At 46.5% G+C, this 14,625-nt stretch overlaps 1 protein-coding gene across 5 annotated transcripts in view; it reads right to left on the reverse strand.

The window, feature by feature from the left end:
- FRMD5 (FERM domain containing 5) overlaps positions 1-14,625 on the reverse strand; it is a 311,540-nt gene that overhangs the window by 46,580 nt on the left and 250,335 nt on the right. For all 5 annotated transcript variants that reach the window (XM_029951358.1, XM_029951357.1, XM_029951359.1 and 2 more), the window contains exon 2: positions 466-570. In XM_029951358.1, the coding sequence (XP_029807218.1) occupies positions 466-570 (105 nt within the window). The remainder of the gene's footprint in view (positions 1-465; positions 571-14,625) is intronic.

The raw sequence follows: 14,625 nt of genomic DNA on the forward strand, positions 1-14,625 counted from the left end.
GTGGAACAGAATGGGAGCTGCAGCATTTGCAAGGTGCTGGAAGGCCCATGTCCGTTCGGTTCTCTCTCTGTCCTGCCCACATTGGGTTGGCGTGGCACTTTAGGTGAGGCCCTTCCTAACTGGAACAGTATGGCTCAGCTAATTTACTAGAAAGCAGGCAGGAGAGGCTCAGCCTGTGACCTGTGCTCCAAGGCCATGACCCCAGCCCAGCCACTCTGCCTCCAACTGGACAGCTTTGGGCAAATCACTTCATCCCTCTGGGCTGCCATTTCGGCATCTGTGAAACAGAAGACCACACTAGGTGAACTTCCACATCTAATACTGTGTTCTGAAGAGATGACACCCAACTGCAGGCCTGGTTGGTCCCGGACTCTTGAAGCTGAAGTCACGAGTATGAGTGGCAGTTCAAGGACTCAGGCTACTGACAAACCCTCTCCTCCATTTGTGCTTGGAATATTGACTTACCCGCTGCTTATCTGGGTCCACAAAGCGGATCCCAAAGTAGTCTTTCTCAAGAAGGTTCAGGTGGTGGCAAAGAAGGTCAAACAGGTACTGGCCTTTGGCATCTCTCTGCAAAGAAAGCAAGCTCCGTTAAGAAATGATAGTGCTTCTTCAGTGTAACTTTGTTTTGATTGTCACTGAAGATCATCTAGGGGCACTCGACTGGCTCAGTTGGTAGAGCATATGACTCTTGATCTCAGGGTCGAGAGTTCAAGCCCTATGTTGGGCCTAGAGATTACTTTAAAAAAATCATCTATAAGTTAGATGAAGATGGGAAAAGGGCATGTGTCTGTAACGATGTCCTCCATACTGTGATGTGTTAGATCATCTCTAGAATTCTGAGGCTCTCAGCACCTAGAAGGATGCCAAGAACCCTTCCTTGCACAAAGATGTCACAGAAGTCAGAGGACAGTCAGGTGAGGCCAGTTCCAATCTCAATGCACAAAGCTTTCCCGAACAAGTGGGGGCAGGGAAAGTCAGTGTGGAATACGCAGAGTCCAGCTGGCCCTGCTTCTAAAGCAGATCTTGGATCCACCCACTTCTCTCCATCCCCATTATCAATCTCATGGTCAAGCTGCCACAATCTTTCAATGTGCTCTTTCCACACAGCAACCAATGTGACCACAATTTAGACATGCTACCTTTTTTCCCTGAATATGTAATAAAGGCATACTAATATATTCAAACATACAAAAGGAGACACTGAGAAGAGTAGGCCTCCCTTCCACCCTGTGTCTCAGTTACCCTCCCAGAAGCAATGCATTACCAGCTCCTTATGTGTCCTTTTTAAAAAATATTTATTTTTGAGAGTGAGAGACAGACAGACAGAGTGCAAGTAGGGGAGTGGCAGAAAGAGAGATAGACACAGAATCAGAAGCAGGCTCCAGGCTCAGAGCTGTCAGCACAGAGCCTGATGTGGGTCTTGAACCCACGAGCTGTGAGATCATGACCTCAGGTTGGATGCTCAACTGACTGAGCCACCCAGGTGCCCCCTCCTTATGTATCCTTAATGTGGGATTTTATACACACGCAAGCATATATACATATATGTATATATATATATATTATTTATAGTCACTTAAAAAATTTAGTGGCAGCGTATTTTATGCTGTATTCTATTTCTTGTTTTTCCTTCTTAGGGTATCCTGTGAATCTTTCTCTGGCAGTTCATATACACCTGCCTCACAGTCTTTAACTGCTGCAGACCACTGGGATGAACCTCCATGTACTTACCCATCCCCATGTTAATGGAATTTGTTTCTAATGTGCTATTACAAACGATGTGGCAGTGAGTACATAGTGATCTTTAATCAGGTTACCACTCTTGCTTAACACAGCCAGTGGCTTCCAGCTGCTCTCAGAAAAAAACCTAAACTCTGACCACAGGCCCTACCCACCCTAGCTCCTGCCTCCTGTGAATTCCTCTTGAATCCTCCTTCTCACTGCTCTCTGGCCATGGCCTCTCTCGCCAAAGCTCCGAAGATTTCCCCCATGTCTAATATGCCCTATGCCTGGGCTGCCCTCCTCCAGCTCTTCCAATGGCCACTCCTTCCCTCCTTGAGGTCTCAGCTCAAATGTCCTTTCTGCAGAGAGGTCTTTCCCCTACAGCAGGGCCTCTTCCAGTTACCATCTCATTTATCTTGTTTATTCCCTTAATGGGACTTACAACAATCTGTAATTATCTTATTGATTTGTTTACTTGTTTATTTATTTTCTGGTCCCTTTCTATTCTGTCATTTTCATGAAGGCAGGAGCTGTCCCCCAGAACCTGGCTGGCAGCTAGGTCCTCAACAATTATTCACTGAATAAGCAAACAACTGAATGACTAGAAGATAGAGGGATGGCTAAAAGTTTTCACAGAATGTGAGGAAATTAGGCCATTTTTAAAGCTTTAACTTCTCCTTCAGGGACCTGCCTGGGTATCCAGGATGGGCTGGGAGGAGAGTGACTTGCGGAAAACTGTCAGGATATCCGGAGCCCTGTAGGACGGCAGTCTCTAGGCCTGTCCCCAGGGGTCTCTGCAGCTTAGCTCAGATGGTGGCCTCTGGTGGATCTCATTTTGCATCAAAAACCAAGGTCATCTTATAAGATCCAAAGTATTCACCTGTGTGAAGGCCAGAAAGCCCAGTACTGCTCCAAGAATGGGCAGACCTTTATGACCTCCATGGAAGGCTTACAGCTCACCTCTTCCTTTTCCGCCCGCTCACCCTACACTTTCCAGGAGGAGCAGGGCAGGAGATCAGATCTCTCAGCAAGTATTGTAAGAAGCTTATCCTTGTAGGACTGGAAGGAAGAGTGAGTGGATAGCTCAACAAAGGAGAGTAGCGCCAGGCGAACTCCTCCCCACCTTTTCTGCTGGTCCCACACTCCCTCCTGACATGGTCCCAGGACAGCTGCCACCCTTCTTACACCCTTTGATCTCTCACCAGAAAGAGCTACTCTCAGGACAGACAGGAATCACACTGGGACCTCTGGGTGGTGCGCTTCAATCCAGGTCTTTTGAAAGACTCCATCAACAACTGTCTTTTGGGGCAAGGGCTGCCAACGATTTCCTCACTGACACTCCAGAGTGTGGAAGAGCTTAAACTCCTTCCTAAGGTTCTTCTAGGAGGAGAGGGAATACGTTTAGCTCTATCCCAAGTGGCATGTCCTGTACTTTTATCTCTCCCAGAGCAACGGGAATGGAATATTAAGAAACAGTTGCATATTGTGAATATTTTTCTTCACAAATTTTGCTTTGCACCAAATGGTGATCAGCTCAGGTGAGTTTTAGTGGCTGAAGGAGTTCACGTCCATCCATACAACAACCATATTAGCAGGAGCCTGAAGCAGCCATGGGGAAAATGTGCTTGTGTGATAGAAATCACAAGAACATTTAAATATTTTTTATAAAGTATATTATCATTTTTTTTGAGAGAGAAAGGGTATGTGTGAGAAGGGGGTGAGGGGCAGGGGGGGAGAGAGGGAGAGAGAGAATCTCAAGTGGACTCCATGCTCAGCATAGAGCCCAATACAGGGCTCGATCCCACAACCCTCCAATCAAGACCTGAGCCAAAATCAAGAATCAGACACTCAACCAACTGAGCCACCCAGGTGCCCCAAATCACAAGAACTTTTAATGAGGATCATGTCTTTCATAAAAACAACTTGTTCTCATGAGTTGGCAGCTTGAATACACTGGTAGGGACCTTAGCTGAAAAGAACTTTAAATTTAGTAGATCCAAACTCAGAGTTCTCCCACTTCGCAAGGGAAAAAAAAAAAAAAAGCAAGAATAGCTTTTCTCATCAGATAATTATGAGAAAAGCGTCTCAGTATACCTCCCTTATCTCCAAAGAAAAGGATCTTGTTCTTGTTATTTTCCACCATTTGGTGAGACCCCTGCTCCCTGCCATGAAGTCAGAGCTCCTTCGGGTTATCATTTACCAGTGGTAGATGCATGGTGTGAGCTACAAAAGCTCTTATGAAGACTAATGAGAAGAAGCATCTTCCTTTGCTGTTTTTCCAAGGCTGGAGGATAGGAGGTTAGGGGAATGGAACAGAGCTCCTTGTTATGGCAGAATTCCATAAGTTAAAGTCCCAGCAGAAACACAAAGGCAGAATCAACTCAGAGCACTGCTGAGGCATCTTTCACAGAGGGTTGCAACCTGCGCCTCTCTTGGGGCACCCATGCCAGTGGCTGGCGGAGAGGCCTGTGGTAGCCTTTGGGTAGACAGTCACATTCAGCTGAACCACTGTGGTGGGCCCCCTACAACAAGCCATTGGCAGGTGCAAGTTTAGGAATTTTAAACTTTCTGGCCTTGTACTTTCAGACACCAGCCAGTTGTTTCTGAAGATGCTCTCTCTTTGATCACCCTGCACTAGGTATGGAGCTTTCTGGAATATTCTGTGGCAGCCAAGTCTTCTCTTTTGGCAGGATGTCAAAGTTCAGTGAGTTCTGTCTTCTTTTCCCTTTGCCTACAGTAGCCTTGATGCTACAAGCTAAACTGCGTGTTGTGTGTTGAACGTTATGCCATTGATTACGCTGGAGAAACAGCCACTTGCGTTGACAGGTGATTACTGTTTAGTCACAAAGTCAGGGCTCCAAGCCTGAGGATGTTTATCTTCAGGACGTGTGAGCTGAGGCAGAGCACCCAAATCCTGCTAAACCTCTGAGGTTATTCTCTTCCCAAAGATATTACTGGATCAAAATAACTTACTCAGCATCCATTTAAAAATAAATTCACATTTTGTAAACCACAATAGTACCTATCTGAAAATAATACTAGCAGTATTTGAAAATAATAGCACATATACATGCAACCCATTTATGCTCTCTGTATGGTGTGTGGAATGATTGATGAACCCCTTGGAATCATTGTGCAACTCTGAGATGGGGAGAATTCATATTCTTATTTTTTTTATTTTTTTTTTACATTTATTTATTTTTGAGAGACAGAGAGAGACAGTGTAAACAGGGGAGGGTCAGAGAGAGAGACACAGAATCCGAAGCAGGCTCCAGGCTCTGAGCTAGCAGTCAGCACAGCCTGATGCGGGGCTCGAACCCACGAACCATGAGATCATGACCTGAGCCGAAGCTGGACGCTCAACCAACTGAGCCACCTAGGCGCCCCGGGAGAATTCATATTCTTGCTCCTCCCTGGAGTGCCTGGCTCTTGTTCTCTATTCTTTAGGGAAGAGACTGAGGCAGCATGCAGTAGGCAAGTGTGGGCCAGTGACCTAAACCGTTCAAGGTTAATTGCCTTTTCTGACTCATAATAACTTTGGAAAGGAGAGTAGCTTTATATTTTTTATTAAATATTTTTCATTTTTAAAATTTATTTGAGAGAGAGAAAGCATGAGCAGAGGAGAGGAGGAGAGAGGGAGGGGGAGAGGAGGAGAGGGAGGGGGAGAGGAGGAGAGGGAGGGGGAGAGGAGGAGAGAGGGAGGGGGAGAGGAGGAGAGAGGGAGGGGGAGAGGAGGAGAGAGGGAGAGGGGGAGACAGCGAGTGAGAGAATGGCAAGCAGGCTCCACACTGAGCACGGGGCTTGATCTCACAACCTCGGGACCATGACCTGAGCCGAAATCAAAAGTAAGACACTCAAATGACTGAGCTACCTAGGCACCCTGACAGCAACTTTATTTTAACCCATCATGGTGGTCAATCCTAGGGACTCTGGCATAGTGCATCCTGATCAGAGGGGCTAACACATAGACACTCCCTCACTCATTATGCCACACCTCACTGAATCAGCTTACCTTTAAGGCAGGCAGATTTTAAGTGTGAGCTACATGAGTCTTGAAGAGGGCAAGAGCGATCATAACTTTCTCAAACCCTGGACCCTGGGCCCGTAGAGAAGGTAGAGGTGAGGTGGAGGAGAGTAGTCAGTGGGCACCTGCAGTCCAAAAGAACAAGAGTCCAGGGGTATGGGAAAGCCATGCCAAGGAAAGGAGTGCCTACAGGAGTGGGTAACAGTTGCACTTGGTCTTCAGGGATATGACAGGGAAGGATTAAGCGGCAGGGATGGGATGGCATTGCAGCCTCTGTTTTAGCTTAACTTTATATTTAAATTTCTTGTAGGCCAAAGACAGACTTTATCAGTGTCCTCTGAAGGCATGCCAGGTTCGGGAGCAGATGATGTGTACTGCGGTTTAACATCACAAAGTAACAGCCACATCAGCTCATCTTCTCAGAGCCACAGCATGAATAAACAGAGCCAAAAAAGTATGAATCAATTACTGGGGTCCAGTCCTGACCCTGTGTTCATACACTACACCGGAACCAGCTTTCTGAGCTGGAGGGAAGATAAGGGGCACAAGTGCCAACAGCAGGGCCCCAGATTTCTTAACCTCAGCACCTTCCACTCTAATTTATATTTCCTTTGAAGGGACGAAACCCCTGCTGAGCTCCTCGCTCTGGAGCCCACTTTTCTTGCTTAGCCTTAAACCAACAAAATCTATCCAGGAACTGCTGAGGCTGCAGCTAGAAAAGCAGCCAACCTCACTCTGGGAGAAGATGTAGGAGCTGATTCCAGGGAGAAATGCTGCCATGCCGTCTTTGCAGCAGGTTGCCCCCGGTGCAGCAGAGCCAGAGGTGAGCCCCACCGGGGCACGCTCTCAGCTCCTTCCTCGAAGAGGAGACAGGCTCTAGAACTCAGGAGTTAGGCTAGGAGGGATGGGGCCCATGCTGGCGGTAAGCATCCGGACCGTAGCATCAGGAGCCATGTGGTCAGGGGAGCCAGGTGGCCATGAGGCTCCTGGAGGAGAGGCCAGACCCCAAGTAGAGGAAATCAGAGTTCAGAGGGAAAGAACAAGTGCTCACCCAGACTCCTCCAGCTGGTGGCCTCACTTAATTCTTAATAAACATTCTTAATAAAAATTCTTAATAAACTTCCAGCCCCAATACCACCTCCCCCATATTCTACATGCAAATTGAGGGAGTCAGGGTGATTTTTATGATGTCAGTAGATATCTGTAGGTTCAGATGCCAGGCATGGTGCCTCAGGGAGCCCTGTTGTCAGTCCTTGCTCGGGTCAGAGAACTGGCTTCGCTCATCACCACCTGATAGGGTAGGCAGAGGACATGCACCGGGGTGGGGAAAACACATTCGGTCTGGAGCATGGAGGTCACTGTGTGCAAGCAAATGTCATGGGAGTACTCTGTCAGCACAGACGGCCAAACCAGACTCAACGAAATCAATTAAGACCCTCTGAGCAGAACCTTCAAACCTGCTGTTGTACAGTTTGTAAGCTCAGGGCTAACGAGAGAGCTAGATTTATTGAGATATCAATGACGATGCTTCAAGAGTCAAGGCATCCTCATGTCTCTGTGGGCTTCTTGTGCCCAGCGAAGTTCCCAGAAAGGAAAAAATTCTGAGCTGAGCCTGAAAAAAAGTGAATTTGTCTATCTTTCCCATAGTGAGGCCACTTTTATAGCAATGTGACTCTTAGAAGCATCACTGTTTCTTGCTATCGATTGAATAATTTTGGTTGTATTTTTCCAGCCAGTGCTGAATATCTCAGTGGACTAGTCATGTCACAGCTGCAGAATTACTGAAAATTCAGCCAGGCTTGTTAGAAAAAAAGGCTCAGTATTTTGTATTTTTGTACATTGTACTTCTCTCTTCCACACACACATACCCTCATACAAAATGCCTCTCATAAAACATTGCTTTAGATAACTTGTAAAGAAAGCCCAGCATTTTGGGGCAAACAGACCCTATCTTGCCCCCAACCCTACAGATGGTTTAACAACACATTTTATACACCCCCACTCCTTCTCTTTTGCACATACTGTTTGGCAATTGTGGTCATCTCTGGGGTTGTAGAGAGTGGCCTGTGTGGCCAAGGTCAGGAGAAACATGGCAAGCTCAGCAATCTGATTCTCCTAACCATATAGCGATTTTTTCAATTTCCCTCGCTCTCAGCAGAAAACTAGTTGCCTGTACCAACAAACATGATGGATTCTGAGCTGGATGGAGCCCATAAATGAAAAAGGCCAGGATTTCTGAGTCCTGATGCAGTCTCCTTTTCAACTACCCTTCTGGGTCACTCATGTTCCCTAGAAGTTGAGATGGAGATAAAGGGAGCAGAGAGGGGAAGGGCTCAGGGGATGAGTGCTAGGCTTGGGGTCAAGGCTCTGCTCTGCCACTTCTCAGCTTGTGACCTCACCCAGACCTGTCCCCTGATCTGACAACTTTTGTTTCTTTATCTGTAAAACAAGGTTAATACTACATCTCTCAAAGGATTATTGGGAGGCTTACAATAAGAGACATAATTTACATAAAAACGCTGTGTATTTTTCCTACCAAATTCCTCTGCTTCCTGCGCCCTCTCCTTTCCTTAGGCTGCAGGGCTTGAATGTGACAAGGCCTCAGCAATGATACACTGCACTCACAGAAGAGAAGCCAGTCTTCCCTGGATGAGAACACTCAGGTGGGTTCTGGCTACACATCCAGCTAGTGTCCCCTAGTTTATAAGGATGGCCACCATTTTGCAAATCTGCCCTGCAGGACTCTCAAAGCATGGATTTGCATTTTCTCCATATCCCCAGGCTATTTCCCAAGACTAGGTCAGAGTAAGAGTAGAAAATATCAAATATATGCCATCAACCCAAAGCCCCCAGGGGCCTGGCAGTTTCCACTTAGTGCCATGGAGACAAAGGCAGAGCTTCTTAGGTCATGCTGTTGACACGCTCCTCACACTCGGGAAGGAGGAGCTGAGAGAGGCAGGGGATGAGACACCGCACAATTCTAATAGCCACTGTCCCTTTTAATGCCTGGCAATTAATTAGAACAAAAAGAGAAAGCATTTGGCAAAATATATTTCATTAAATTAACCCAGAGCCTCCATCTCTCTCAAACAAACAAACAAACAAACAAAACCTAATTGGTTCTCTCTGGCATTAAAGCTAGGGGAGCTAACCACTGTGTCAGGCTCTTCCCCTTGGAATCCTCAGGTGGCCACCCCATCTGTCAGCATGTAAAGGAGGAGGGGTGGACAAGTAGAGCCCATAGCTCTCTGACTGGAGTCCCGAGTCCCCCAGAGCTCACTTGGTCACTCCTAGCTGCTGGCTTTTCCAGCTAGGACAGACAGGGCAGGCTGACACCTCTCCTGAGGACAGCCAGGGCCTCCCTTGAAAGGTCCCTAATGGTGGCAGTGAGAACTCTGAGGTACGGTTCCAGGGCATAACTGGTCTGTGGTCCCACTGATGGCACAGAGCCGCATCTAGGAGTGCCTCCCCTCCCAGCACCGACTGGAAACAACCTCACTGGAACAACACAACTGGGAGTCCTGGGGGGAGGAGTGAGACAGCTGGGGCCAGGGGCCAAACAGATGGCAAAGAGATGGTTTACTGTACAAGTGCTGAGGGCTGGGAAAGCAACACAACAAACCCCAAATCTCCCAACAGTGGCTGTCCCCGTGGCAGAGGGGGATGAGGGGGCACGGTAGGAGGCAGATGGCCAGCTCATGTAAAAGCAGAGTTTCCTTAATAAACAACAAATTCAGAGCCATACCATGCTCTAAACCAGCATTTCTCAAATCTGAGCCTGCATCAGGATCGCCTGGAGGGTTGTCAAAACATAACTCTCCTAGAGTTGCTGGTTCCATAGGTCTGGGGTGCGGCCTGATAATGTACATTTCTTTTCTTTTTAAATTTTTTTAATGTTGATTTATTTTCAAGAGACAGAGTGTGAGCAGGGGAGGGGCAGAGAGAGGGGGGAGACACAGAATCTAAAGCAGGCTCCAGACTCTGAGCTGTCAGCACAGAGCCTGACGCGGGGCTCAAACCCACAACCTGTGAGATCATGACCTGAGCTGAAGATGGACGCTTAATCGACTGAGCCACCCAGGCGCCCCACCTGATAACATTTCTAACATGTTCCCAGGTTATGTCACTTCTGCTGTGGGTTGGGGATCAGTGGACAAGATCAACCCTTCTCTAGCACCTACCATTGGTCCCAAGTGCTCTGGGAGCAAAGACTGCAGGTATGAGGGAAGAGAAGAAGAAAATTTGAACTTTACCATAACCCAGCTCTGGCAGCTCAGTTCATATTGTGTTCAGCCCTCACGGTGTCATATACCATGAGTAGCAATTTCAGAGCATTAGAATTGCAAGTTACATGCTACAGAGAACTCGGCTCCTTCCTGCCAGGTTTTCAAATTCTGCCTTTCGTGACAGTGGGCAGCTGCCCAATTCTGGCTGCAAAGTTCAAGTCCTCAATTACCATGTACTTTCAAAGGCTAAGTAGCTCAAAACTCACTGCATTTTTGACATGAACTAGATCATAGCAAAGTAAAGCTGGCAGTTATCCTCAAACCTAATTCAGAGAACAAGCCCCTTCCCTACTGTCATTGGCAGGGAGTCTGTTTCAGAACATTTCTCTTCCTGGCCTCTAGGGTCTCTGTCTAGGAGGTGGGCTGGGAGCTGCCCAGGACCTATGCTGCTGCCTTCCCTCTGTACCTGTGCTCCTCTGGTTTCCCAGTCAGACTCCCATCTCGGCTGCCATGACCAGCCTTCTCCCTCTCTTCCAGGAAGATCCAGCTGGCCCTCTGTCATGGGTGGGGAAATGAGTGGGTATAGAATATGTGCCCTGAAGATGCTATTCCATGCCAAGTAGGCAAGTCTTCTGTGTTCAACATTAATCAGGGAGTTTGGGCAGGAGGGAAGTGATGGAAGAAAAGAAAGGCAAATTCTTAGGCAAGTCATTTCTCTCTCTGAGCCTCAGTTTCCCTCTGTGTAAATGATCCCATGTCTCCTTATGTGCCCCAAGTCTCTGATTCTGTTATTAATTGGCCAGACTAATCACAGGCCAGGTCCATCTTCTCTTAAATGAGGATAAAAAAAAGTTTAACAAAAAAGGCTAATCATGTAGCTTTAGAAGGTAGAGGTTTAACACATTTATCACTAGTTTAATTAATTTAAAAAACTCAAGGCTGTTGCTCAAAGTAAATCGAAAGAGTAACTAAACAGAATTCATTCAATTCCAGAAACTGCCTCAAGGAGGCCTGAGACAATGAAGGCCATTGTGTGAAACTATTATCTTGCTATGAGTCTGGTCATTTTATTTCCCACTGTGAGTGATGGGAAAATCCTATTAGATCATCCAGTGTACAGCTCTGGCCTCACACAGTACGGGCTGTTAACACAATCTTCTCAGAATGGATCCTTAGATTTCCCTCTCCTCTCCAAGCGCACTGTTTCCTAGACTACAACCTAAGTGGCAGTGGGGCCCCTGAATTTCTACCTGCAAAGGCCTTAGGGGTGACCATCTGGCTTATTTTATTTGCAGAGCCTTGCATGTAAGGTTAACTCTTCAACTGTCCAATAAGGGACGGAATGACAGAGATAGGAAAGGGCCGACAAAGTGTCCCTTCCAACCTCATCCTGCATTGTCCTAAGTTCACTCAGAAGCAGAGCCTCTGAACCTGGGTTACGTAAAAGCTAAGGGTGTGCTTTGAGGCAAGCACCCTTGGGTCCATGAACTTAGTTTCCTGAGGGTTCTCCCAGATGTAATACTTCAGTGACTGAACAGCAACAGGTGCCTCTTGGTCTATAAGTAATTGCTGGGCTTGGACATGTATCTGCCAACATGCACTAGGGGATGACTTGATCCCCAGGGCATCAGGCAAAACCATGATCCACGCCTTGCAGTGTGATGGAGAAAACAAATGGAGGAGGCAAGGTTTCTGGAAGTGTGTTACTGCTCCTTCAGCAGTTTTTCTGCCTGAAGAGTAGGAGTGAGGGCAGGGAAGGCAGGAGCCTTGAGCCCAGCGGCACCCCCAGGGCCTCTGTCACCTCCCTGTCATCTCTGTGTCTCTCCACAGCTAGGCCACCAATATTTAGACAAAGAGTCCCCTGAGGGCTGCACAGCAACATTGGTTGAGATGTTACTACTGAAAAAATCTTGCACATCTGCTGCAAGCTGAATATTGTGTAATTTGAAGGCCAAACAATGGATGACAAGCCATCAGGACAAACACTCTGTTCAATATATATCTATCGAGGGCTTCCCTGGGCCAGGCACTGCTGGAGCATTCTCAGGGTTGCAGAGGTATGGGGCTTAGAGACATGAAAAAGTGACTTGGACAAAGCCATCTTCCTTCCTCTAATATCATGGTACTCACTCCCTGTACTGCTGACCTGTCCCACGGTTGCCCCTCCCATCTTCTTCTCTGTCACCAGGAGAGATGGATGTGTGATATTTGGTGTTAGCGCCCATGGTGCGCAGGTCAGTACCTTGTATGTGATCCTCAGGAAGTATTTGTTGGTTAACTACTGCAAGATATGACCAGGCTGATAGCTCCTCCCTCCTGGGTCAACCCAGTACCTACTGAGATCTGGGTAGGAAAGAACAGAGAAGGATCATGTTGGGGTGAGACTGTTCCTGGAGATGGAGTCCCTATTCAAAGTAAAGTCTCACTTACCCCTAGAAATTTTTTGCAGGATTGGCCTTCCAGAGATTACCTTATGTCTAGTTTTCAGATTCTAACTCCATAGGCTGTACTTGAGTGGCCCAAGGGACTCCCAACGTAAATGCCACTAGGCACCAGAAAAATGCCAGCTCCAAAGTAACTGTAGAGGCCCACCTCATTAGAAAGGAAAACATGGGTCTGCTTCCAGGAAGGTCTCTAGCTGGGTACTTGCCATTGGAAAGGGAATTACAAGTTCAATACTGGAGAAGGACTAATCACTACATCCACTTAATTATATTGATGTGAATGTCATAGCCAAGTTCTTTTTAGGGAGTTGATGTCAGAAAAGAGCATTTCCATGCTCCTGGGCTCACATGGAATAAGATATTAGGGTGTTTTTAACATCTGGAAATTATCAAATCAGATTCCACGTGTCCCTAGGGATTTCTTCCTTCTCTTACAGTTTTTATGACCCTTTTCCTGTCTTTCTAAAATATTTCCTGACACTTGGCTAAGGTGCCACAGGATCTTCTTTGTGCTTCAGCACCTTAGACCAATGGGTAATTAATAACACAGGACTGGATACCTATCTCATCACTTGTCACAAGCCTGATTCCTTGGGAAGTAGAGACTCTGGAATAAAGTTTAACAAACAGGACATTTTTCAGATCTTGGTATCAATTCCCATGGAAAGGATGAAGGAGGGCTAGATTATGCAGGGGGAGAAGATGAGCTATGATGCAGGCCTCATGCTGAGCCATAGGGAGCTCTGGAGTTAGAATAGTCCTTCAGAGTTATTTCGAGTTGAGCCCAAATAGCCCTGCCTGGAGCAGTTACTGGACGTGGACAGTACTCTCAGGGGGCTGGTGGGGGATGAGAGTCCATCACATCACTCTCTACGCAAAGCCAAAATCATAACACCATCTCCTAAGAACCTACTATGTTCAAATCATTCTGCCAGCATCATCTCTAATGCTAACAACAATTCCATAGGGAAGTTTCTATTAACCCCATTTTACAAAGGAGAAAATGAAGTCTTAGTGGAGTTACATGATTACATGATGTGTCTGAGGCTGAACAAATAGAATGTGGAACTCAGACCCAGGCCTGCCTTGCCCCAGAATTCATACTCTTCCCATTATACTAAACCCTCATCCTTTGATTTTTCTCATACAGTCCCTGTGAGAGCAACTACAACTCTACTGTTCTATACAGCTTTAAGTTGGAGTTATAATCCTCTGACTATACATCTAAATGTGTAGTTAAGCCCATCGCTTGCATTCTTTTCTGAATTCTTTGAATCTCTTAGACCTGAGCACTACTGGCCCACTTCAATCAGAAAACCACTCCTGTTGGAAAAAGGATAGATGCTGGGATTCTTCATGAGGGGAAACAAAGGGGGGAAATATTCAAAACAAGAAACTAGTAACACAGTCAACAATATGAAGATGAAGAAGAAGTTAAGCTTCATTTAAAGCCAGATTTCTTCTGCTTTTTTTCCTTCTAATTTTTTTGGGGGGGATTAAAACACTTCCAAATTCTACATCCTAGAGATTAGGGATTGGTAACCAATCCCAAACTCTATAGACTGGGGAGCTGAGGTAGGATTTGGGTGTAACATGAGAGCTCATATGCATTCTTTCTATACTCCTAAAGGCTATTATCAATTGTTCTTTTGTACATTCTAGATATCCTTAATCTTCAATAAGACACGCATAGGCCAGAGAAAACCATTGGCTCATGAAGAGAAAAGCTGTTGCTTCAGCGAAACAATGCATTACTGGCAAGTTTATTTGGCCCTGTGGGTCTTTCTCTCCAGGTAGCGTGTCTCATATATTTTCTCTGGGGTGCTCTTTTCAATCTGTCAAAGACGTTACTCAGAAAAGTGTGTGACATCAGACTGTGTTAGCGGCAGAGTCAGTGGACTGGGCTCTGGTGCAGCCTCCTCGGTGTATGAAGTCCTCCCTCCACTCCAAGAAACAATTCTTTTAAGGCCATCTTACCTACATCTATTCTCCCTGACCAGGGAGACTCTAGAGACAGCATGATGGGATGATTTCCTCAATTTTCCATTATTTTTTTTAAACTTAAAAAATTGTTTATTTATTTTTGAGAGAGAGACACACACAGAGAGAACAGAGAGGGAAAGGGAGGGGGACTAAGTGTGAGCAGGGGAGGGGCAGAGAGAGAGGCAGACAGACAGAGAATCCAAAGCAGGCTCCAGGCTCTGAG

Source organism: Suricata suricatta, chromosome 9 (genome assembly GCF_006229205.1).
Source record: "Suricata suricatta isolate VVHF042 chromosome 9, meerkat_22Aug2017_6uvM2_HiC, whole genome shotgun sequence".
NCBI lineage: Eukaryota > Metazoa > Chordata > Mammalia > Carnivora > Herpestidae > Suricata > Suricata suricatta.